At 35.4% G+C, this 27,833-nt stretch overlaps 2 protein-coding genes and 1 long non-coding RNA gene across 4 annotated transcripts in view; 1 reads left to right on the top strand and 2 right to left on the bottom strand.

The window, feature by feature from the left end:
* HBT (CDC27 family protein) overlaps positions 1-4,941 on the bottom strand; it is a 101,080-nt gene extending 96,139 nt beyond the window's left edge. The window contains exon 1 of one of the 2 annotated variants that reach the window (XM_086600097.1): positions 4,834-4,941. In XM_086600097.1, coding sequence (XP_086456223.1) covers positions 4,834-4,938 — 105 coding nt within the window. In that variant the 5' untranslated portion in view covers positions 4,939-4,941. The remainder of the gene's footprint in view (positions 1-4,833) is intronic. The other variant, XM_086600099.1, reaches the window with a different exon arrangement.
* Positions 4,942-9,199: 4,258 nt separating this feature from the next.
* On the bottom strand, positions 9,200-11,989 carry LOC147507369 (uncharacterized). The gene is made up of 3 exons (XR_015216182.1): positions 11,874-11,989; positions 10,564-11,616; positions 9,200-10,433 (listed from the first exon to the last, which is right to left on the bottom strand). It is a non-coding gene; the product is annotated as an uncharacterized LOC147507369 (long non-coding RNA).
* A 436-nt stretch (positions 11,990-12,425) lies between these two features.
* LOC147507368 (aldehyde dehydrogenase family 3 member F1-like) lies at positions 12,426-27,827 on the top strand. The gene is made up of 10 exons (XM_086600091.1): positions 12,426-12,665; positions 16,246-16,314; positions 25,046-25,142; positions 25,476-25,682; positions 25,880-26,004; positions 26,148-26,252; positions 26,364-26,536; positions 26,644-26,734; positions 26,948-27,097; positions 27,424-27,827. The coding sequence occupies exons 1-10, from the start codon at positions 12,468-12,470 to the stop codon at positions 27,661-27,663; spliced, it is 1,455 nt and encodes a 484-aa protein (XP_086456217.1). The 5' UTR covers positions 12,426-12,467; the 3' UTR covers positions 27,664-27,827.
* Positions 27,828-27,833: the final 6 nt, after the last annotated feature.

Raw genomic sequence — 27,833 nt, 5'->3', positions numbered from 1 at the left:
TAGTGTGGGTGTTTTGGGTGGGCGTAATGTTTGGTTGTGATGAGACCCACTCTTCATGGTCACGTTGAGAATGTTCAAAATGAGATGGATCTCGCTTTGAAGAGTTATCATCTCCGGTTTGAAGCTTTTCTGCTGCAGCTACCTTCGGCCGACCTTTGGTTTTTGCTTCCTCACAAGGCGGTACTAGCCATGTACTTTTCTGGTACGGCAATCTCCATAAGCTTCCTAATCATAACCCTCTGCTCTTCTTCAGAAACCATTGCAAACCTATTCATGAACAAGTTCATCGAAGGTGCAACATCGAGACCAACACCCACCCACACATTGGGAGAAGCGGACAATGTTTTCCAAAAAGGGGTTGATAGCGATCAAAGGGATGGACCGCTCTTGCTCTTCAAACTCAATTAATTCATGAGCACATGGCGGTCCATGGCTCGATTTTAAATAGCACCAACACCTTATCTCTCCATCTTTAACACGCTTTTACGGGTATCTATTTCTTCAAATAACAAGTCTAAACACTTGCGTGAGACAAGGCCTCCGAGTTCACGAAACAAAGGAATCCGGTGGTGGTCTTTGAGTTACAATCATACTTCTTCTCGAAGGTAGCTCTAATCTCGGACATCCGGATCTCTAGAATTGGGTGGATTAAGCTAAACATACTCAAAAAATTATGACGGTTTGCATTTCCTAGTACACGCTTCACCGAAAGCATGAGACCCTTCAACTCTATTGGTCGTTGTACTCCCAAAGTGAATGTGTTGGTCGATCCAACAACATACGAATCGATCCCCGTGAGGAAACCAAGTCTCTCATAAATAACAAACAAAATTGGGAGTACTAACCCCCGTAATATTTTTCCAAATTATCCCATCTTTGGAAAATAACCTCTATCTTCGATTTGACTACGTGGTGTTCCACGAACTGGGCCTTCTACAAGTTACAGTAGTTGGAAAAATATCGTAACATTTTGAAAGAGCGCGACGTAGCGATATGCCATCTACATAGATGCTTTGTGCGTTAGGAAAAACTTCTGTCGGTGGCACTCATCGGGGCTAAGTCCCCGTCGGACACGATCCATCACGGATGGGCTTATGTCACCAAGCAAGCCACTAAAATTATGCAGGCCCACTCATAGTCATTTGTTGTTTGGTGAAAGACTGCATTACACACGGTGAAAGATTTCCACGTTGAAGTCACCCCAACAAAGCATGCGAAGGCCACCGACACCGTTAGTTTTGTAGGTAGCGTCTAACATGAAAACTGTTGGAAAAGTCCGAGCCAACTTAACACCACCTACGGATGGGCCCATAACAATCCCGTTATCTCCTCGGTATTCTCATCCCCGTCTCAACTCCTCAAAATAATGTTCTTTTGCTAACAACTCACGCATAATCTGTAATTGTGTGAGACCATTCATATCGATTTCCTCACCTACGCCTTTGCGGTGTAGACTTAGGATATACTAGAGATGTTATCATGATACCTATTCTTGATGGAATCAATATTTGTTTAGGTTTTATTCCACACTTACTCATCTCGACAAATACTCGAACTCTGGAGCGGTTAGTCGAAAGTAGCAAATGCATGTCCTTCAAGGGTCTTCGCCAATGGATGGTTGTGAACACCATTAAGAATCTTAAAATTTTCCAACTATCGGCGATTGCCGCGTTGGAAAACACCTTTTAACTTAAATGGACATCCCGATTTCTTGGTTCCCGACCTTCTCTTATTAGCCTTCTCTTAGCCTTCCTTCTTGTGTGACCGATACACACCCGAGCACTCATAAAGCCAAATTCAATCTTGCTACTCGGTTTCCTTTGGCACACTCCGACTTTTCAATGACCACAACAACATTAAGTTATCTTCCTCTAACGGTTGCCCAATCGATTGCCTCGCTACGTGTATGAAAGACCTAAACACATAAAAAACAACAACTATTATTAATACACTAATAAAATTATATTTATAAAATTAAAAAAAAAATGAAATCAATGCCTACTCAATCATACCTCTTCCGTAGTAAAATTTCTGTTGTATCACTTAAAATCGGTTGACAATCCACATCATTCGAGTTTGCGCGGAAGATCGGTTCCCGGATAGCGGCAAAGAATTCTACATATAGAAGAATAAAACAAGAGTCTCAAACAATTTGCATTTAGTTTCAAACGACCCGACCATGTAGTTTCATCAAGAGTCCAAAGCGACCGGCCATGTAGTTCTATAATGTAATGAAACGACCGGCCATGTAGTGCTATAGTGTAATGAAACGACCAAGCCATGTCGTTCTATAGTGTTCTCAAACTACACCGCCATGTCGTTCCGTAGTGTTCTCAAACTACAGGCCCATGTCGTTTGATAGTGTTCCCAAACGACCCAGCCATGTCGTTTGGGCTCGGGTTTTGCATTCATTCATTTTGCATCCATTCATTCATTCATTCAATCAATCAAGTGTTTTGTATTCATTTTAATCAAGTGTTACCTCATTATTTAAGTTTGCATTTTGTCGTCGATTCCATTTTCGAATTTCATTTTTGCTTTCGACTTGTCGCATCTTCAAATTCTTCACCTTGACCTTCAACATTTTGTTCCACTTCTTCACTTTCAACATATCTTCTATTTTCTCCTTCTCTAATTTGTTGTTCTTCTCTAATTTGTTGTTGTACCTCAAACATTACCTCAAATACTTCTTCTTCATCTTCATGTTCCATTTAGAGAAACTTGAGTGTGTAGAGAAACTTGAGTATGTAGAGAAACTTGAGTATTCTATGTAAACCCTAAACTCTAAACTGAGTGAATGAATATTCTATATATATTTGAAATTTTGATATATTTTGAATAATTGAGTGAAATATATTTGTAAACCCCCCAAACTAGTTTATTATTTACAATTGAATAAAAAAAATGGAAAATAACAAGTTTAGATATAAAACAAATTATTATTTTAGATTTGGATAATTTAGTGAAATATGTTTGAAATTAAATTTTTTTTATGTCGGCATTTAAATTTGTAAACCCTAAACCCTAAACCCAAACCCCAAACCCCCAAACTAGTTTATAATTCAAAATTTGAAAAAAAAAATAAAAAATAATAAGTTTATAAATAAAACAAATTATTATTTTGAATAATTAAGTAAAATATGTTAGCACAAAATTTGTAAACAACTCTAAACCCTAAACCCTAAATCTCAACCTAGTTTATGATTCATAATTTTAAAAATAAAATAAAAATTAACAAGTTTAGATATAAAACAAATTATTATTTCAAATAATTAAGTGAAATATGTTGGTACGAAATTTCTAAACCTTGAACTCTGAACTCTAAACCCCAAACTAGTTTATGATTCACAATTGAAAAAATAATAATAATAACAAGTTTAGATATAAAACAAATTATTATTTTAGATTTTATAGCATGTTTGATTACATGTAGCATGTTTGATTACATGTTTTAACTTGGTTATAAAGATACTATGTCATAACAGATAAAGAGTGTAGAGTGCATGTAGTTTTATTGATGTAATTGTGTTGTTTCTAACCCAATTTTTTAAATCGGATTTCAATTTTTCTAATTCAATTGAAATCGTTTGAGTGCATTTGGAATCGTTTGAGTGCGTGTCCACATCGTTTGAGTGTACACTCAAACACGTGACCAAGTCGTTTGAGTGTATACTCAAATTACATGTCCAAGTCGTTTGAGTGTATACTCAAAAACTACATGGACAAGTCGTTTGAGTGTTACTCACACTAACACACAAACTACGCCGCCATATCGCCATATCGTTTGAGTGTACACCAAACTCGCCATTTGAGTGTACACTCAAACGACATGGACACGAAGAGTTCGATGTTAGTGTGTAGTAACACTCAAACGACTTGTCCATATCGTTTGAATATACACTCAAACGACTTGGCCATGTAGTTTGAGTGTAACTCAAACTCAAAGTAACACTCAAACGACATGGTCATGTCGTAATGCGATGCGAGTGTAAACTCAAACGACTTGGCCAAGTCGTTTACGTTTTACACTCAAACGACATGGTCATGTCGCGATCTGCTTACATTCTAGCGACGGCGACCCACCATGTCGTTTGAGTGTAAACAAAAAGCGGCCAAGTCGTTTGAGTGTGTCTATTTCGCATGACGTGATCGGTCGTTTGAGTGTAAACGTAAAACAACCCGGAAGGTTCATTTTGGCGATACCGGTTGAATTGGTTGTTGGGCTTGGGCTTTGATGGCAAACTTGTAATATGGCAAATTTGTAAAATTTCTTTTTTTTTAGGGGTTGCCCAATCCAAAGGCAGACATCTGCCTGTTGTAATTGTTCTGAACCGCTCCTGACCAGCGGTATCCCAAATCTGCAGTTTAATCCGCTTGCCATCAAGTTCAAATGTTCAATAGTTATTATCTTGAAATCGATGCTGCAAAATAATACATGATATATTTAAATTATATGGAAAAAGGAAAAAAATCTCTGAAGTCAAAACCCACTTTAGAAAACACTCACCCAATGGTAGTAATGAAACTGATAGTGAAGGAGCCATCCGAAAACCGCAAAAGAAGACAACTCTTCCCCACACCTGCATAACGGTATTTATTAGTTTTTCCGCATGCCCTCCTCTAGGATCAATGAGCCTTTTTAAGTGTCAACATTTACACGTTCCATGTCTCCCCAAAAACTATAAGGACAATCCCACCATTTGCGCATATTACCCATCTATAATATGTTGATAATTTAATTGAATCACGGAAAGTACTTAAGCATACAAATTGATAGTTTCACCTGAACTAAACATCTTATTTCAACACTAGAAAATAATAATAATCTACTACCTCAGAAGGAAACTCAGCACAGAGACGTTCACAGAGTAAAATGGCATTTCGATGCATATATTGACGTTGACTGTTTTGAATGCACTCTATCATCAACGTTTCCATTTTCCTTCTTCGAAATAAATAAATAAATTGTGTTTTTGCAGATTTTTATTCAAACAAAACACACTGGGCATGTCTGGTATGTAATCTGGCATTTCGAAATTTCTTGGCACGTGTTACTAGTTGTTCTGGACCAAGGCCTATTCATAAACCCCAATGGGCCTACGGCCTTTTAAGGCCCGAAGATCCATAACGTTTTCATGTCGGTTTTTTTCTCCAGGATATCTGACGATCAAGACAAGACCCATATTAATTATCGTCTAAATAATAGAGTCCATTATATCATTTTACAGGTGCATCTAACTGATTTCTGCCAACTTACTTGAACAAAATTTAAGACACTTAAATGCTTTGGAATTGATATCTTATACCAAGATATATGCTTGGTCGATTTATCAAATATTGGCTAGAGTGACATCTTTATAATGACATTCTTATTGTACATCCTATCAAAAAGTGCATTTTAACAATGAATTAGTGGCTGATTTTTTGTAGATATATTCTACCCACCATGGATTATATCCTTACCAAAAATTAGCTCAATCCAATATGTGGAACTTTGTCAAAAATAGTGTTTTAAGTTTGCAATTTTATCTAACGGTCTAGAAATAATTTTAAGTTTGACAAGGCTAGAAATATCGAATTGAGCTAATTTTTTGTAGAGATATAATCCATGGTGGGTAGAATATATCTACAAAAAATCAGCCACTAATTTATTGTTGAAATAAATTTTTTGATAGGATGTACAATAAGGATGTCATTATAAGAATGTCACTCTAGCCAAGGCGTATATATATATATAATTTCTACATGTTTGATCAATGATCCCTAAATAGCTGGTTTATCAGTGGCTCTATGAGTTTTACTATTTAGGATTAATGGATTATGTATGTGTCACAAATGAAGGTTGGATCAAAGCCCATGGAACCATTTGACGTATCCCGTTCTGTTCACATATTGGAGATATGTGCTAATGTGCAATTGTGCATGTAGAAAATTTAATATACGCTAATAGCCTAATAGAGTCATAGATGTGTCAATTTTTAGAGATGTGTCAAATTTTTAGAGATGTCTCAAAAAAATAAAGATACTTACAACCAAGGCCCAAAATATCAAATTCGGTTAATATTTTGATGTACCTAAAAACCGATATATATCATATATATCAGAAATATCGGAGATATCTATTTTTTTGTTGACTAGTCAAAATTTTGTTTTATATGTCGATATATTAGAAATATCATTGATTATATAAAAAATATCGTCGATTATATCGGAAATATCATCAATATATCAGTCAAAATCAATAATATTTAGTCAAAGTCAACAATATCGGTCAAAGTCAACAATTTATATCGTATATATCGGTCGATATATATATCGTTATATCGGAAATTACAATATATATTAGGAAACAAAATCAATATTCGGTTGATATATATCGAATATATCCATGTCGGTGTACAAAAAAATATGATATATATCGGCAATATTTTGGGCCTTGATTACAACACTGCTACATTTCGAATGATTTGATTGGTGTGGGGTTTCTTTGCTCTTCTTTTACGAGCGGACATATACAGTTTGGTACTGTGGTACAACGGGTCGTGAATTCGTCATAATAATAAAAGTACATGAAGATCCACACTACCCACATGCTTAGACTTGATTAAAAGAGGGAAAAACTGTTTAGGATTTAATTTTGAAATAATAAACCCAAAAGGCCACTGTAATTTTAAAAACACTATTTAGGATAATAGTTGATTTTGGGATTGAATGACTCAAATAGCCCCACAATTCTCTAAAAATACGATTATATCTCTATTCATATACCACAAAATATCCCAAAACAAAAACCCAAATCCGAATTCGAGAGTGCAATTGAAATACCGAAAAAACTTTCTCCAAATTAAAAAACCCACAATTGAACTCGAAGATGTCAATTTCTTCATCTAAAGTGATCAAATTGAATGTACTAATGATGACAGAATTGAAGAAGAACAACAAGAATAAATCAAAGAAGAATAAACTTAAGATAATGAGAAAGTTTGTAAAATAGATTCATGCTAAATTTACTATGTTGGAAGGTAAAACTTATTGTGCTGAACATTTCACACAATTTGTAGAAAATTTAGAAGGCGAAGAAAATGACGAAGATGTCGGAAGTGTAGATGACACAGAAAATGACGATGAAGAGAGTGAATTTGATGAAGTGGAAGAAGGTTTTGAGGATGATGATGATGGAGAAACTGAGAGTGAAGAAACACTCGTGGTAACAAATTTGCATCTCAAATTTTTATTTCATTTTAATATGCATCAAAATTAAATTGTTTCATGTGTTCTTGTGACAATTTTGGGTATGCACGCACTGCTGTGCATACCTAAATTCAGGTGTTCACGAATTTAGGTATGCACTGACAACCGTGCACACCAAATCTGCATGTGTTCTATGCTTATTCTTAATATTTATTTTGCCTATTCATAACAAAGTTTATTTGCCTGTTCATATGAGTATTTTGGTAGAGTTGAAAAAAAAAATCACGGTATGCACAGTTATCAGTGCATACTATAGATTTGTATTGTTATTTTGCTCAGTTGAAAAAATCATAGTATGCACAGTTATGAGTGCATACATCAGATTTACAATGTTGTTTCTCGCTCAGTTGAAAAAAAATCACGGTATGCACAGTTATCAGTGCATACTTAGATTTGTATTACTATTTTGCTCAGTTGAAAAAATCATGGTATGCATAGTTATGAGTGCATACATCAGATTTATAATGTTGTTTCGCTCAGTTGAAAAAAAAACGCATTATGCACAGTTATCAATGCATACTATATATTTGTATTGCTATTTTGCTCAGTTGAAAAAATCATGGTATGCACAGTTATGAGTGCATACATCAGATTTATAATGTTGTTTCGCTCAGTTAAAAAAAAAATCACGGTATGCACATTTATCAGTGCATGTTATAGATTTGTATTGCTATTTTTCTCAGTTGATAAAATCATGGTATGCACAGTTATAAGTGCATACATTAGATTTATAAATGCTTCTTCAATACTTATGCAGAAACTCAAAAGGCAAAACATGATGGAGAAGTCAAACAACGTTAGCATATTGTTTGAAAACTAACAAAATTGCTTGTTGTAAAATAGAAAAGGAAACTAATAGAGGCCATTAACGAGCGTATTCAAAGGGAGGGGAATGTGATGGCTCAGCTCATTAAAGAAAACAAAATAGCCACTGGTGATTGTCCTCAACAGGAAATAGCGAAAGTACATTAATAATCCATAAAATTAGCATCTTTTGAAAATCATTCTTTGACTATTATTTTGTTATAAATTATAACTTTTTTTTTTCTCTATAATGCAATTTAGGACTGATTAAGGATTGTACATATGCAAGTGATGGAATATGTAGTGAAAAGTAAGACTAATTATTTTAAAGAATTCACCCGAGAAGATGCACTTTAGATGCGATGTGACTTTGCAGTCCGCTTACTCAATGACCCTCCAATAAGCTGGAATTTGCTATCACAACTGACAATGGAATCCTATTGTAATAAAGAGTTTGAGAAACAACTCTTGTTGGAGGTTGAAAAAGTGGAAAAAGAAGAAATGAAGAAACAAGAAGAACAAAAACTGTAAGCGAAATTCAATACGAACACAGGAATTTGATTGTGGAAATGTATGTTGGCCGAATGGATGAAATTGTAGTTGAAAATGTTAGTTGCAACTTTCAAGTGTCACTGATGTATGTTTTTGTTGGATAATGAATTTAAGTTGAAAACAAGTACTTTTTTAATGAATGTTACAATCTTTAGTTTACATTTATATATTTTTTTTAATGAATTTAATTCATGCAATTGAATATAGTATAAGTATTGCATTGTGCGTTAACCAAGTCTACATGTTGTGGCTTTGTACAAAACAAACAAAAAAAATCTCTGGTGCATACCATATCAGTGCAGGATACATTGTTTATGAATTAACTGGTAATGTTTCAACCACACTACTTGTCTTTCCTCATGGATTTGCTTCAATGCAGCTTGAGATGGTTGTGTGTATGTATTGTGGTCACTGACAATTAGTTTTTGTTGATGAACTACCACCACCAAAAGGCAAAAACTGTCAATGCACACCCAAAAGAGGGTATGCACCAAAGTCCGTGTGTACCCTTTCAAGTGTGCATTGAAAACTATGCATACCCTCTCACATACAAAAATAATGTGGACTCACAGGAGATGAAATTCTAGGATAAATACGTAAAAAAAAAATGGAACCAACAAACTGAATGAATTTTTATTGAATTCTGACAGAATATCCAATAGAGAATCCTTTATGTTTACTTGAATGTATGTGCAACTTCCTCTATGTTTACTGACATTGGAAAAAAATAATTGCAACATCAGAATGCCTCACTCCTTTCCCCCTCATTCCTTTGGTCTATATTCCTTTCCCCAGTGCAAGTCTTGCGATTGTGGATGTCCGCCGAATGACATTTTCGGCACTTATGACGTTTGTTGCGCATCACACCCGTATTCTCAATTATGTTAGAACATGGTCTGCCAAGACCCCTCTTGACATTTGGTGGTAACACTTGAAGGAAGTCGGGGATATCCTTTGGCATTTCATGGTTATCTATAGCACTAATACCGTGAGAGTAGCAATTATAAAATGACGAGGTGTGGAAGACAATATCAATATAGCCATAAACATATTCCCCACTGCACAAGATGGATGCAATTGCATGAATACAAGGGAAACCGTCTATCTTCCAATTATTACAAGTGCAGTCTCTAGATATCAAGTCAACACGATACTCATTACTTTTTGAAATCACTTGGACCACATACTCATCAGACCTTATCACATCCAAAGACCGTGCTTCCTCAATCCTCTCGGCTAACATTAGCTCTATTTGAAGACAAAGAATGGTAGCCCAACCCTTAGAATCCTTCCTCCACTCAGTCACCATACTCATCATTTTCTTTCTAATTGATCTAACATGGAGGTGATGGGGAGAAAACGCTTGTCTTTTACTCAACTATGGAAACACTTTGCCAGTGAAAAGCACATCTCCCCATATCTTGAACCGCAAAAACATGAATTTGCCCAGGTTTCCAAAGGAACCCTAGCTAAAATTCTATCCACTTGATCACCACCAATTGTCCAAAGCTCAACCATTTTCTCTTGAAACTTGTCGTGTGTGGGAGCATATGCACAATCGGAGAATAACTTGACTAAGTGTTTACTAACTGAACCAATCTTTGACAAAGCAGCTCTCAAGTTGTTCTTCAAGTGCCAAATACATAAGCTATAATATGAACCTGGGAAAACTAGCGGAATGTTAACAAACAGCCCATGGTGCTGATCGCTTAAAAATGTATGCCTCCTCTCGTATCCAAAAACCCCTTTAATAAACTTATCAAGAAACCAATACTAGTTAGCCTCATCTTCACCATCAACTACACCCATGACCAGAGGATATAAACCTAAATAAATAAAAGAACATAGTATCAACTTTTACAGTAAAATGTTATGGTGTGTACAAACTCTGTGCATACCTTACCCCAGACAGTAAACAAAAAGGAAAACAATTGAACTAAAATAGCAAATGCATACCTTGATCACCGTTCTTCGCGGTTGCCACCATCAAGCAACCTTTGTACTTTGTACTCAAGAATGTTCCGTTTAAATACACCATAGGACGTCAATACTTGAATCCATGAATGCAAGCCTCAAAGGTTATGAATACCCACTCAAACTTACATGTCTTCTTATTTATTTGTAGGTCAACATAATTCCTAGGGACGGTGTCTTCTCATCAACTCCTCTGTATACCAGACCAACTGGTGGTAAGAAATACATTCCTCACCATACAACTCCTTTAAAGCCAATTGTTTCCCCATATAGGCAACATGCATGATTCTTCATAGTCAACTCATACTCCTTTTTAAAGTAACAAATTATTGTTCTCAAACTTTTCACAAGATTACTAGTCATTGGAAGATTATTATAGTCTTTACATGCAAACCAGCAAGTATGAATAGGGTTTATTTTCCTAATTGCAAATGCACCAAAATTATCCGAGGCATGGATTAACCATAAACAATTTGACTCCAATCGCTTCCCACAAATAGATATAACTCTACACTTGTCATTCTTAGTGAACTTATACTTAATATACCCAATGGCAATAGAAAACTCGATAACTTTTAAACGAAATTCAGCCACACCTAATTCAAACCTCTGCCTAACACCCCGACTAAAATTATACACCCAAGCAATTGTCTTATACTCACCATTCCCACAAGCACCACCCACCAATGAGTTTGAGCTACTAGATTCACTCGGAACATAGCTACTACAAACAAGAGTAGGAACACTACAACCAAGAGCAGACATGCATGCTACAAACAACTTTAACCTCCACATTTAACTCTTTATTTGCAAAACAATAACATGTCAAATAATCTATCTCTGCATCGGTCTTAATCATGTTGCCCTTGCCATCGCGGAAAAAAGACAAATTAAAGGAATTCGAACCCAAATCACACCACTAGCTTGTCACTCAATTCACGTTCAAGATCATCCAAACAAGTTTCTAACCCGATACGAATGTGCAACGAACCACCTTTATAACAAAAAACACCTACCACACTAAAGTCCATAGCACTGCAAAATCAAACAACCACACATGCATCATTAAAAAAAATGTGATATGCACAGTTGTCAATGCATACTCAAAAAATTATATCCACGAAGAGATTTAAATACATGACGCAACTTGGCGCAAATGAGCCACGTATATAAGATAGTTAACAAAAAAAAAAACAATGAAAAAACCTTCCAATTCAACAAACAAATAAAATGAATCAAAATAAAAATCGAATCGAATCAATTTCGATTTGAATAATAAAGTTGAGACAAACCTTCAAATCGAATCAAATGAAATCTAGAATCTCCATATTCAGCTTTAATCTTCAATCGAAAACAATCGATCTTGTGTTTTCTTTTTGCTTCGCTTGGCTTCGCTCGGTGGTTTTTCTAATTTTTCTGTTTCTAGTTCAAATGAATGATTTATATACGAAACATAGAAGGGTATAATTGGAACAAAAGGAAAATAAAAAGTCGAGCTAGTCAATATGGACTTGTCCTTTTGAATGATTAAAAACAAAAAACCAATTTTATTAGTGATTAACATGTCTAACTTGTCCTAATCAATGATTTGTAAATCCGGCTGGTTTTAGTAGGGATAAAAACTGGAATTAGGACCTTTTGGCTTATTTCTTGTGATAATAAACAGTTAACCATATTTGATGTGTTGCAAGTTTGCAACGTGCTACCCAAGTAACTTCTTGAGCATTGATTAGAGTATGACCATTCACTATAGGCAGTTGAGAAGACGGTTGGAACTAATAAATGCAACATGAATGAGCCAAAATATTATTATTGATTGTTGGTCTTTTCGACTACAAATTTGGCCACCTTTGGTGTATATTTTTTCTTAAACGTAATATCACAAAATGGGTACAGTACGTGATTTTGAAGGAGAGTTGGAGGAACTGAAGGAGTACTCCATAAGTGGACAGACAAAATGCATGAACTGGAGGAAAGATCAACTTAAGGGTCTGCTCAAATTTCTGAAAGAAAAAGAAGGAGAAATTTTGAAGGCTCTTCATGACGACTTGGGTAAACATCATGTCGAGGCATACAGAGATGAGGTATGCATCTCTGTCAATGCTCCTGAAATTGTTTATAGTTATATTACTACTCAATTATATTGTTGTTGAAATTTATATACATGCATGCTGCCGGGGGATTATCGAAAAAGACTATATATATAGGAGGGAGGGCTACATTCTTATGCGCACATTATAACCACATTTTTCACACACAAATGAATTAAGGCCTGGTTTTTTGTAGAAATGATTTCCCCACCATGAAGATCATTCTCATAAAAAATTATAATATTTGGATATGTCTAACCATATAAAAATTAGTGTTCATTTTTTAGCTTTTCATCTAACGGTCCAAAATTTTTGTGAGCATGTTCTAAGGTTAGATTTCTTTGAATGAGCTGAATTTTTGTGAGTATGTTCATCATGATGGAGAGATTATATCTACAAAAGTTCAGCCTTTAATTCAACTTTTAAGTCTACGATTTTGCTTCGATTAATTTACAATGTGGCTAGAATACTACTAGTACTTGCTGCAGTCTTGGTAAAAAACTTTGACCAATAACCCACTATTGTTTTTTTTGTCCATAGAATAAAATCTCTCTTTTGCTAATATTAGGCATGGACCAAAATATCGCCGATATATCCGATATATTGCCGATATATATCGGTATTTTGGTACACCGATATCGATATTTCAGACATATATCCACCGAATATAGAATCTTTTTTTTCTGATATATATCGGAATTTTCGATATGAAACTTTATATCGCCGATATAATCAATATTTCCGATATAATCGATATATATCAGTTGACTTTTTGACTATTTTAAAATATAAATCCGATATTTCCAATATATATCCGATATTTCCGATATTTTAAATAGTTTGGACTGGTTACCAAAAAAAATGGATATATCCGAAATATCAGATATATATCGGTTTTTGGGTACACCGATATATTCATCGATATCGATATTTTGGGCCTTGATATTAGGTGTGTATAGGGAATATGGTAATTTCCACCCAATTGATTTCAGTATGTTTTATCTGTGGGAACATATGGGTCCACACTCCACACCCACTAAACTTCTATACGTGCATTTACAAAAATAAGTGCATTTACAAAAACAAAAACGTTTGCATATGCAAAAAGGAAAACTACCCTGGTAAGCCTTATCCTATCACTCATGCTCCTCCAATTGTTAAGAAACATATGGAAATGGACATTAGAACAAATGACATTTCACATGTTAACAGGAGAAAAGGGAAATAAAGATTTAAAGATAGACAACTTCTTCAAAAATTATTATATATAAATTAATAAGATTAGAGTAACAAATACTTACAATGAACTATCCTATCCAATTAATTATATTATTTAGCCCAATAAACTAATTAACCTAGCTGATTAGTGGTTGTGATCCTACACTTTCAAAATTGGAAATCTCTATTATTATGTAAATTAACATAAATTGATGATTGGATAAATGCTTAATTACAGAAACATACAACGTATTTAGGTCCTCTTAACACTTGTATCAACATACAATTTTTTTTTAACAAACATATCAATGTACTATGTCCGATTTCACAAAAATAACAAATATGTTAATCCTTGGATAAATTAACAATTGTTTGTTTACGTAAAAAATAATTATCTAAAATTCATTAAAAAAAACAAGCAAATCGATGTGTAAACAAACTATTTAATTTGTGTCGCAAACTTGTAGTGCTCACACCGGCTCACCCTGGAACAAATTTCTAGCTCCGCCACTATATATATATATAGACTATATGATAGCCGGGTTTTGAGGAACCCCTCCCCACTATCGAGTAGGCTAATTTAGATCTTATTTACTTAATTTAGAAACACCTCCCTCATTAAATTTATCCCTCACTAAATTTAGAATAAGCCCCACTTTTATTAATATAATTTGAACAAGGTCTTTTTTGTATTAATAATTTAGAAACACTTATTTAATGTCACTTAAATTAAATAATTACCCCCATTTCCCACTTTGAAATTAAAACAAGTCCTATTTTATTATTGATAATTTAAAATAACCCCCCTAATATCACTTAAATAACATAATTATTTTCCATTTTGTTTTAAAAAAATAAATAAATGAGTCCTTCCTATATAATTACAATTACGATTTACAATTATAATCCAAAGAAACCATACTAACTATCGATCTAGAAAGGTGGGTAAGACTTAAGGAAATCGATGTGTAGCACGGTTTGCATATATATATATATATATATATATATATATATATATATATATATATATATATATATATGCTGGGAAAATTCTAAAGATCGCGTACCTTTAATTTAAGTAAAGAACCATACCTTCTCATATCACAAGAATCATACTAAGGATACTTGGTTGAATTAGATACATAGTCTTAACGTGCACGGAAAGACGAAATATTAATGAACCTATATAGTGCAAATTTTTTGTACGCTGTTATCTAATTTGCACCAATCCACCCTTGGGAGCTCTTTTTATTTATATTTTTGGTTTTTGATTTACTTGAGTTAAAAACGTTGAGTAAGTTCTAATTAGTGTAACTCTGTGTTAATCCAAATTTGGTATGTCGTGCATTTCTGTCGCCTTTATCATAGACTGAGAGGTAGTTTAGGTGATCATTCTTAATCAGGATGTAGAGGAGAAAATTCAGTTTTTCCCTAAACACTCAGATCTCAAAGAACCCCGACTTATGGTTGCGAAGAAGTGTTAGCTCTAGTTGAGTATCACCCTCAATCAGGAATGGCAATGCTTTACATTGTTAATTTCAAATCTGTTCGTAAGTTCTGTTATGCGTCAAGGTACTTCAAGCAAACACAAACCATGCTATCTAGCCATCACTTGCTTTCTTGCATCATTTCTACACTATATGATAGTCGGGTCTTTAGGAGCCACACTTCTCAACTGAACAGTGTATTTCTAATCTATCTATTTTAAGATTTTATAATCACCTCTCTTAATTATTCTAATCAACTCCTTTCTTTTTAAACAATTTGCAAAAAACTCTCTCACTTTACTGAAATTAGAATTAACTTCATATTATTTAAAATAATTTAGAAAATCTCTTTCATGTCACTGAAATTATATTCCCCCCCTCCTAATATTTTTATATTATTTTTTAGATTAGAACTAGAATTTAAAAAATCATAGTATCCGAGAGATGTTAGAGCGACAAAAATCATACTATACGAAGAGATGTTAGAGTAGCACGGTTCGCATACTTGTTCCTATATAGAGAAAGGAATTTTTTCAGCATCTAGCTAACTTGGGATTCTCAAATCAATACCACGGCTACAACTTCAATTCCATAATTGGTGCTCGGCCAAACAGTTTAACAATAGAGCTAGTAGATTTGCTTTTTGATGAATTTAAGTATAATTTGATATGATGAAGGGCTTATTGCAATGAACTTTACCTTGTACACTAATAATTACAGTAATAAGTAGAAACTTGTGTATGACATTCCTTAATTCATAATCGCATATGTTCGTTGAGATTAATATGTAATTAGTTTAATCTGGCTTATTTTATTTTGTATACTTGTTTTTTTTTGTTTTTTTTGAAATCTTTTCCTGACACTCTCAGGTAGGAATCCTCATCAAATCTACAAACTATGCACTGAAGGGATTAAAACAATGGATGGCTCCAAAAAAGGTGTGTTGCTTTTCTATTATTGCTTATAGGATTTTCCTCTTGATAGCATCAACTATTATAAACAATAACAAAGGAAAGTAAAAGGAATTTTTGGTGATCGCAAGTTCACAACTATGGGTCTATGCCATGAAATTATTCTCTCTCTAAAGTCGTTCATGCTCACTTCCCATCTTGTCTGTCAGATTCAACATGAAATGTTTAAACTTATTATTTTCCTTTTACGACTGAATCAAATGGATGAGATGAGGAGTGAGAGTGAAGAAAATTGGTATACCTCTTTTAAAGTGACAGGATCGGAATGAATTGCAAATTGAAAGGTATAAATGTGTCTATGCGGAACTTACCTATGAATTGACAACCTGTTTCTCTTTTACATGTTCCGACTTTAACACTAGTTGTTATTTGGGACTAAACTCTCCATTGGCAACCTTCCCCCCCACTGGGCTAGGGCGACTTTCTGGCAAAACCTAAAGAACATATCATTGGGGGCATAGTACAAAATATCAGGAGATAGCAAAATATTGATTCCTAATTTATGGATATGTATCGTGGATATATCCTCCTCTTTAGGGATATTTGACATTGTTTTATATACAAATATCTTTGATATATCCAAAATATAGATAAATATCATCGATATTGTGGATATTTCTTGATAAATCATGATATCTATATCTATATCTTAATATTAAAGCTCCCACAAAGGGTATTTTTCGAGCTCTCTTAAAATTTCATATCGTCAACTCCTATTAAAATGGGAATTCTTTTCCTATTGAAAAAAGAATTTCTAACACTTCTAATTAAAACGGGAATCCTTCTCCTATTATAATGGAACTTTCTCCCCTATTGAAAAAGAAAAATCTAACAATTCCAATTCATATAAGAATCCTTCTCCTATTAAAAATGAGAATCACACTTCTATATCTTAATATTAAAGCTCCCACAAAGGGTATTTTTCGAGCTCTATTAAAATTCCACATCATCATCTCCTATTAAAACGGGACTCAATTTCCTATTAAAACAAAAATTCCTCCTCTATTAGAAAAAAGAAATTATAACACTTCTAATTAAAATGGTAATCTTTTTCCTATTAAAACAGGAATTCCTTCCCTATTTTTTTTTTTTTTTGCTAGGTAAGAATGAATAAATATAAATAAAAGAAGTTACATGGTGTAGGGAAGAGATCTTCCCCGATTCAAGCTCTCATGCACTCTGTTTCCCACGAAGGAAAGTCTGATCCTTTCATTAGTATCTAAAAAACACCCCATAAGGCATTTCCCATTTCTTAACCGGTCGGGCTTACCATTGACCACTTGAGCATTTGTATTTGTAAGTCTAGCTCCGACTTTGGAAAATCTGCTGTAGTGTTTCCTTCCCTCCATATGTGAGTGATTTTGAAATCTTTGAAGTTGTCGTGAGACAATTTGTCCATCTTGGTGTTATGTCCCATGGTAGAAAGTTAGATCCAAATGCCACGCCCAAGAATGAATCCGATTCTACCGGACTAATGACCATCCTCGAAAGTGATAGGCAGTTCTACTCCTTCAAGAATGGCTAGACATTCAGCCCTATAGTTGTTATCTACTCCAATGGATCTCCAATATGTGAGCTTGAACCCACCTTCATGATCTCGAAACTTACCCCTAATCCATTTGGACTGGGTTGCCCAAAGCACTTCCATCGGTGTTAATCTTGAAACGGTTCGGGAGGTAGCCAAATGCCTTGTTTGATATTAGGTCTTTGGTGCGGTCTCAAAGAAACATTCCAAGCAGCACCCACAAATTTATCTCTTTCATTATTAAAGGAAAAGGCCTTTTAGTATAGACTTGATATCTAATCGAGGGCTTTACACATGTTCATGTCCCTTGGCTTTCCTTCAAAATGGATACTATTTCTCAATTTCCACAAAGATACCAAAGTACTAGCAACTGCCGAAAGTGCCAAAGATGTTTCAATCTTGGACTCCAAAGTCTTTGCGACTCTAATAGCTTCAAGTAAAAAGCTATTGAAGTTCATAGAAATCTGAAATCTGCTTGTAGTCCAATGCCATAAAGCTCGGAGAATGAACATTTAGTATATGTTGAAGGTTTTCCACTTCAACCTTACATAATCTGCATGAAGAAGCAAGATGAACACCCTTTTTTGAACCATACTATCGGGTTGCGCACTGATTCTGAATGAGCTTCCAAGCATTTGCCGCTAGTCTCGGTGAATATGGGAGTTCGGATACTCTTTGCCCAAACCCAATTGGGTTGGCTTTCCTTCTTATGGAGTCGGCAGATTTACAAGTGAATCTACCGTGAGTGTCCGGAGACCGGACCATATAATCTTCATGTTCGAGAGGCTCCTCTATGAACATTATCAATACTCGGACATTTTGCATCCAACATATTTTGTAAAATAGGAGGAATGGACCAATTGTTGTTAACTAGGATAGAGTTAACCTTTGCATTAAAGCCCTTCCCGATTTGGGAGAGTGAGTTCAAGAGATGTTTGAAGAGAGGTCGGTGAGCGGTTATCTCGATGAGATCGCCTTTAAGCGCCATTACCAATCACCCATTGGCTCCTAGATTTTACTTCTAGGATTAGGCCAAATTGAAGATGCTTTGTAGTATTGACAAGTATCTCCATCCCTAGAGAAGTATTTCACTTCATGAATGTTGCAAAATCATCCACTTCAGGTTAAAATTCTCCATGCAAGTTTCATTAGCATAGAAGAGTTAATATCTCGTAATCTTCTAATGCCAAGGCCTCGCCGTTGAGTGGTTTGCAAACTTTCTCCCAACTGATTGTTGTGGCCCTCGACCTTGACGGATCACCGGTCCATAGGAAGTTCCTCATAGTTCTCTCTGCTTCTATAATGATAGAAGATGGCCATTTGTAAATGGACATATTGTACTGAGGGATACTATTAAGGACAGATTTAATAAGGATTACTCCTTGAAACGACATCATAGACCCTTTCCAACTAGTCAATTTCTTCTTGATTCTATCCAGAAACCGGTGATCTAGTGACTCTCTTTTGGTCTAAGGGAACTCCCAAATACTTTTCGGGGCAAGGTCCCTTCAAAGAATACCAAATTCATAAATCACTTTATCCTTCCTTCTTTGAGTGAAGCCTCCCATAAAGATTTTGCTTTTTTGTCTTGTTCAAAGCTTGGCCAGGAGGCTAGTGATAGACTTCAAGAAGGTTAAAAAATGAAACCTCGAATGTCACCATTTAAGAAGAGAATAATATCATCTGCAAATAAGAGGTGAGATGGAGCTGCAAGACCTCTAACAAAAGTAAGAGGTTTAATCTTGTTATGCTGAGTTAACGAGTGCAAGCCTCTGCTAAGAACATCTTTCGCTATAGCAAAAGAGCAACGGGGACAAAAGGGTCACCCTGTTTGAGACCTCTTTGCATAGGAAAAAAACCAATGGGACCACCATTAACAAGAATAGAAATTCGAGCAGATTTCATAATTGCATGAAGCCATTTTAACCAAATATGGGAGAAGCCCAACCTAGAGAGAACCTCAAAGAGAAATTCCCAACTCATAGAGTCATAAGCTTGGGAAATATCAAGTTTAATAGCCACATTACCTCCATGTCTTTTGATGTGTAATCATTAAAAAGTTCGAGGCAAGACCAATGGTTGATTGAGAGCATCGAGAAGGTACAAAAATGCTTTAGAAATGATCTTAGAAGCAATCTCATTAAGCTTTGCATGATCTTGGTGATGGCTTTCATAAGAAAATTCCCCATACAAATGGGTCTATATTGGCTGAGTTTTTGCACCTTTTTTTCTTTAGGAATGAGGGTGATAAAGTTGGCATTAAGACCCCCTGGAACAACAACATGAATGAAGAAGGATTGTATGGCAATACACACATCTCGCTTAACAATACTCCCGGTTGTGAAAAAATGACCCGAAAGCCATCAGTCCGGGGAACTATTGGAGTCCATCTTGAATATAGCATGTTGTATTTCCATGTAGTCCGGAATTCTACACAAATTGTAGTTCTCATCCTCAGGAAATCAGCTTTGGAATCAAATCCATGAGTTGAGGATCTTGATGAGTAAGGACATGTTTGAACTTGGCTTCATAGAAATTGCTTGCAATGTGATCCTTGATTTGTGCTTGCTCAGTCGGTCATTGTAACACCCTCTTCATCTTGAAATGATAAAGGATGCCCCTTGTCTAATCTTGTACAGATTGTGAAAGTATCGAGTTTAGTCACCCTCAACATCATTTTTATCCTACTTTTCTGCTTCCACAAAGTAGCTCTATTGTTTCTTGCCTCATCGACCAGCCATTCTTTATGTACTACTTGAGAAATCATGTCTTCATCTTCATTATCCACAACCAAAAATCTGAGCACTCAAAAGTTCATGTTGAGCCTTTTCGAATACTCACCCCGGATGACCCGAAAATCTCAATGTTCCATGTCTTTAGAACACCCTTGGTCTTTGTAGCTTCTTAATAACTTCGTAGAAGTGGTGGAGCAACCATTTCTTGAGACCAGCTTTCTCTAACTATCTCCATAAAAGTAGGGTGAGAGATCCATGCCTTTTGAAATCTGAATGGAATATTGTGAGGTTTAGGGGCGTGAGCATGTAGCCCGAGAGCAAGGGAGAATGATTTGCTTAGCACATGCTTTGTATCTCCAACCAGCAAATTTAAGATTCCATAGATCATTATAAAAATTTCTGTCCAATTTAAGCTAAAACTCTACTTGTACTTTGTTGCACCAAGTAAAAGTTAATCCTTCACGGTTGCTCTCAATCGGGGTTACAAGAGTTGGGAATAATTCATAGAAGTTCTATTAGGAAGAAACCTCCTTTCTTTTCCTCATATCTTAGAACTGCATTGAAGTCCCCAATGAATGAGCGGGGCTATGCCATTGAAAAGCTTTAACTTTCCCACGAATTCTTTTCGAACCAAAGAACAATTTGCATGTACAAAGGAGATAAAGCGGTTCTCAAAAGCTTGAGTAATATGTTGAAAGTATAAAGCAAAGAAACATTAACTCCTTTTTGAAAAGATCCATAAGTTACTAGTTCTAATTCTATCATTGTGTATAATAGGATTCTCATAATAATCTATACCCACGGCCTAGCTAAGTAACCCCTGTTGAGGTGAGATCATCGGTTCAAGAATATAAATCGGGCCATGAGTCCCGGTGAAATCTATCAATAGCATTAAGTTTTCTAAGCCCTCTAACATTCCAATATATTATCTTCATTTAGATGTTGAGGGGTAGAGTGCACCTGATTTTGACATCTAGTGCGGAGGGAGGACGGGAGGATTCTTATGCCCCTTTGACTTTTGCTTCTTCTTTCCTATGGAATTCTCTCCAGTGTTAGGATTCATAGTAAGGCCCTTCCAAGCAGCTTGAAGAAACTCCTGAGATTGTGAACTCTCATTGTCCTCCTCGACCATAGCAATAGCCTCAAAGTTGTTTCTAACGTCCAGTGGAGCAGCAGGTATTATGATCATGTTTGCGTCCACTGTGGGAACAATCTGGTACTCAACTGCTTTTATCGTATGGACACCAGCATCACCATCTGGTTCAACCCCCTGAACTCTTGTACATGCAGTAGGCCCTGTTGGCTCAGAGTGTACATTCCCTTGTACTTGGCTAATTTCGACTTGAGAGGCCTCAGTAGGCCCTTGCTGAACAATTTCAAGTATACCTTCAGGAGATATCTCACATGCACCTTGTTCACTTCCATGCCCTATGGCTTCAACCACATCAATACAGGGAAGGATCTCAACACTTGTTTCAACAACCAATTCCTTACTAGGCAAAAACTTGTTCTGCCCATCCATTAAGTTTAGTATAGCTTCGCAACCACCATGCTAGTACCACCTTCGGGTTCGATTTGAATGGCATTTTCCTCGGATTCACCTTGCTTGTCGATTTGATTTTCACTAGGAACTACCTTGAAGTTTTCTCGCATTTTCGGTTGAAATACCGAGAGCAACCCCATTTTCTTTACTACCAGAAGAACTTGCACCATTTGTGTTTTTCCTTCTCCACCTCTTCCTCTGGTTCTTACTCATGATAGACAAATCGACATCTACTACCACATTGGACGTTAATGCTTCCTTATCAACATACGAACCACGGGTGATTTCTCTTTATTGCCTTATCTCTCTCCAAATCACTCTTCAGGAATTTACATCGAGCCACTGAATGCCCAACCCCTTTGCAATGGTTGCAAAATTCAGGAGTTTTCCCCAGTTTAACAGTTTGCCAGAAGCCTACTCCATGCTTTTTAGATTCTACCCATATTTTGTCGGGGAACCGGCTTTGATGGATCCAAATCAACATATACAGCGGCATAGTAGCCTAGCTCTCGTTTATAAATAGTTTCATCTACATGGATTGGCCTTGCCAATAGCCTTTCCAAGAGCCAACAAGTTTCTCACTTCCCGATTACTCGGACTAAGACACGGAAATCTAACCCACACTGCAAAGCATTTGGAGAAGTTCAATCCATTTAACTAACCTCAAGATTTGTTTGTCAAAGATCCGGGAGCCTTGATCCCAAATCTTTTTGAAAAACTTTGTCAAACCTGAACATGACATGCCCTCTTCCCGGTGGTGTTACTTGAACAAAACCAACTGGTTTCCAATGAAGGCGAACCAAAGTTCTTATACGATCCAAATCAACTTTGTTCATATCTAATCGCCAACAATGAGAACAAAACTTTATCCCTTTATCAACTTCCTCTTCAATAAGTGAAATAGTAGGAAACTCACCTTGTCTTCTGGAATGGCAGCAAAGAAGTGTCTATATTCCTTCCATATTTTGGTTTTAAACCGCATTTGATAGGATTTGGAAGGTCTCACATCGATTACCACCTTTTCGAATAATGGTCGTGATTGAGTTTGTGGTACCTCGAGGTTCAAGAAACCCCATGGACAAAAAGCGTGGCTTTCTCCATAAGGACTTGTTTAAAGGAATGGATCTCCGCAGAGGGAGCCCCGGAGGCCTCGGTCCAACGGCTAAAAAGAGCGATCAACCCATTTAAAATGGAAAGTTTTCCCTCGAGGAAGCGAGGGGAAGGGAAAGCTTATCCACGAATATAGCTAAAAACGGAAATAACAAGGCTAAAGACTGAAATGTCCCTCACTCAAGTCACTCAAGTCACTCAAACGGAAAAATATAGTATATCTAATTAAAATGAAAATCATTCTCCTATTAAAACGGAAATTATATTTCTAAATTAAGTCAACTATTAAAACGGGGTTAAAAAATGGGTTTATAAAACTTAATTAAAATAATTTGTTAGAAAATTAAAACGGGTTTTTAAAACTTAATTAAAACGATTTGTTATGAAATTACAATAGGTTAGCGACTAAAACGGGAATCACGGTTTGTTTGAAATTTTTTATATGTACATAGTTATGATTGTTGAACATGAAGCTCCCACAAGGGGTATTTTTCGAGCTCTATTAAAATTCTAGGTCATCTCCTATTAAAACATAAACTTCTCTCCTATTTGAAAATAGAAATCATTTTTTACAATGAGAATTTCTCTCCTATTATAACGGGAATTATTCTCCTATTAAAACAAATTCTAGCACTTTTAATTAAAGTGGGAATCCTTCTCATATTAAAACAGAATATCTCTCCCAATTGAAAAAACGGGTTTTTAAAACTTAATTAAAAATAATTTGTTAGAAAATTAAAACGGGTTAGCGACTAAAATGGTAGTCCCAATTTTCTATAAAAAATCTAAATATTATCAAGAGAGCCGGTGCGTATGCACGGGCCTATAAGCTAGTCTTAATATTAAAGCTCCCACAAAGAGTATTTTTCGAGCTCTATTAAAATTTCATATCATCTCCTATTAAAACGAGAATTTCTCTCCTATTTGAAAAACGAAAATCTTTTTTTACAACGGAAATTCCTATCCTATTAAAACAAATTCTAACACTTTTAATTAAAGCGAGAATCATTCTCCTATTAAAATGGGAATTCCTCCCCGGAAAATCTATCATATCTAATTAAAAGGGGAATTATTCTCTAATTAAAACATGATCTCTCTCCCAATTGAAAAACTAGGTTTTTAAAATTTCATTTAAAACAATTTGTTAGAAAATTAAAACGGGTTAGCTACTAAAACGGTAGTCCCAATTTTTTTTAAAAAACTAAATATTTTTAAAAGAGCCGGTGCGTATGCACGAGCCTACAAGCTAGTATAATTTATATTTATTTAAAATATAATGATAAATATTAAATAAAATTGCTACCTATACAAAATATCACTAAATATCACAAATATCATTAAAATATCATCGATATTTGCAGTCATATATATCTAAATATATCGTGATATTTATATATCTGTTCTTGAAATCTCGATATATATATAGCAATATTTTATACTATGATGGATGGGGGTATTAGAAAGTCAGTCTGGCCCAGTAACCATATAGCATTCTCGATGTCTGATATATAACATTTGGATCGGTATAGTAACTGATCACACCGATTCTACATAATGTAGCATCTTCATATGCGAATCAAACTGTTGTGCTCCAATATGTTATGTAACTGTAACTTCTTTCTAGCTAGAATTATTTGGTGTTGATAAAGTAGAAGCAGACACACCCCCTCGAGTACAAAAATTAGACAAGTCTATCTACTTTAGACCTATTATACTAATGAAAATGTTGGAATGTTCCGTTTTATTTTGCTTGTCAATGTTTTCATTTGAAGAGTATCTTATCAGATTCAACTTCCGGCAGCGGCTTTTCCTACCACAGCAGAACTGGTGCCGGAGCCCCTTGGTCTCGTCCTCATTTTTTCCTGTTGGAATTTCCCCATTGGTGAGTGCAATGGTCTTTTCCAAAATTCAGTATGACCTTTCAGATGTTCATCTTCATTATTTCAATATGCTAGCTAGCTTGCTCATCATATGTACAACGAAAAAAGGTTGGCCCACTTGATGTTGAAAGTTGAATGCCAAAAAATTATGAACTCAGTTAAAACGTAGGATTATTTCTTAAATAGACTAGTATGTAAGCTATCATACATGTCTCATATCTTGTGTATGAAACCATTAGGTCGAGTTTCAGGTTACTAAGTGTGATCTAACTTGGTTAGATCTAACTCCGTTCTTTAGCAAAAAATTAATAGTCTAACTTCGTTCTCTTATCTAGGCCTGTCCTTGGAACCATTGATTGGTGCAATCGCTGCAGGAAATGCAGCGGTACTTAAACCTTCAGAGCTAGCACCAGCATGTTCTTCTCTTTTAGCAAATCTCATTCCTCTGTATTTGGACAAAAATGCTATAAAGGTCGTTGAAGGAGGGGTGACTATTGCTGGGCAACTGCTAGAGAAGAAATGGGATAAGATTTTTTTCACAGGTGAATATCATCGTAACGTGCATTTTGAAGTCTTTTAAAAAATTCCTCATATCTAAAGGTATTTTGCCACCGTGTATATTGTAATTGTACTAAATTTGTTACAAATCCCACTTGCTTTCTTCGAAGCTTAAAGATATGAACTTATGAAGTAGTAAAAGAATATTAATAGTGTGTATTAACAACAACTTTTAATGCAGGTAGTCCACGGGTTGGACGTGCTGTCATGACTGCAGCTGCAAAGCATCTAACTCCTGTTACTCTAGAGTTGGGAGGAAAGTGCCCTGCTGTCATTGATTCCCTTGTTAATTCCATGGATATAAAGGTAGTATTTTTTCATATAGCGGAATGCAAAAGTCGTTAAATGGTACTTTACTACTTTCCTCGAGTGTTATTTGAAATGATCAAAAGTACACCAAGGGAAAATGGTCATACAGAACTCACAATTTAAAATTTTATGATCACTAGGTTGCCATAAAAAGATTACTTGGAGGAAAATATGGTTCCTGCTGCGGTCAAGCGTGTATAGGAATTGATTATCTACTTGTGGATGAAAAGTTTGCACCTGTACTGGTAAGAACAATACAAATAGTTGCTGATCAGTGTTTCATTCAAATGAAAGTCTTTTATCCTTATCTAGTTATGATGATGTTTGAAAGCTAGACATAACCTCGCCTTCTTCAGGTTGATTCTATGAAGGTAGGTATCAAGAAACTGTTTGGCGAGAACCCAAGAGAAATAAATAGCCTGTCGAGGATCATCAACAAACAACATTTTCTACGATTAAAGAATTTTCTAAATGACGAGGAAGTGAAAGCTTCTGTCGTCTATGGTGGTTCATTTGATGAGGAAAATCTGTAAAAACTCCTAAAAACCTATCTAACTTTCTGTGCTCATACTTGCTTCTTTTCTTGACTGAATTATTGTTACAAGGATTAATGACAGTTCTATAACCACTCTGTAGGTTCATTGAGCCAACAATTTTGTTGGACCCACCCCTTAAATCTGATATCATGACTGAAGAAATATTTGGTCCTCTTCTTCCAATAATCACTGTAAGATTTCGATTACTTTGGACTTTTCATATATTATCTATCATTGTATCATTTAATAATATCTTTTACTGACCCTGAAAATCCATTTTTATGGTACTTTTCACAATTTTACGTACTCATTTATAGGGTGACATAGATGGATTTCCATTAAGTGGAAACGATTCATGGAATTTCTACAGTTGAACTCAACAAATCTTTTTGTTGTTTTTACAGTTGAAGAACATTGGAGACAGTATTGATTTCATAAACTCTAGGCCCAAGCCTCTTGCGCTTTACGTTTTCACCAACAATGCAGCTCTAAAAACAAGGATGATTTCTGAAACATCTTCTGGATGCTTGGTATTTAATGATTCCATTATTCAAGTAATTCTCAACACCCTATCATTTCCGAGTCATTTACTTTAAGAACTAGTGTGGGATTTCAGCCATGGATAAGTTACTTCTCAACACACTATCAGTCACCACTGTACTTACGCCACTTTCGACCTTTCATTTTTTTTTTTCTGTATGCCATTGTGATTCTAAAGAAAACAATGTGAACACCAAATTAAGCTGTATCAGTGCTGTCACATGAATCTAATGACTCATAAAGTGACTGAAGTGTTAATGTCTTGATCACCTTAAACTATTGATCCACCCTTCTTTCTACAAATCGTAAATTAATGTTAATGTTGTTGTGATGCATGCAGTACTTGATTGATACAATCCCTTTCGGAGGTGTTGGTCAGAGTGGTTTTGGAAGATATCATGGGAAGTTTTCATTTGATACATTCAGCCATGAAAAGCCAGTAATCAGAAGAGGCTTCTTTCCTGACTTGTGGTTCGGATATCCTCCATGGACTGCTCACAGATTAGATCTCATTCGAGCGGCGCTCAATTTTGATTATCTTAGGTTTTTACTTCTCGTATTAGGTTGGAATAGAACCTAGATGCATGGATTCTCTACTATGTCATAAGAAATGGAGATTGTTCCATAGCATTTCTGCTTATTCTACTTGTCAGGCGTCACTATATAGTCCCGTGAGGTCCTGTAAAAGTATAATAGTATAATACCTAGTAGAAATATTTGAATTTCGATCTTTAATTTCTTCCAGTCTTC

Source organism: Coptis chinensis, chromosome 3, assembly GCF_015680905.1.
Source record: "Coptis chinensis isolate HL-2020 chromosome 3, ASM1568090v1, whole genome shotgun sequence".
Taxonomy (NCBI): Eukaryota; Viridiplantae; Streptophyta; class Magnoliopsida; order Ranunculales; family Ranunculaceae; genus Coptis; species Coptis chinensis.
The sequence above is the reverse complement of the archived record's forward strand: the minus strand, read 5'-3'. Positions and strand labels throughout refer to the sequence as shown.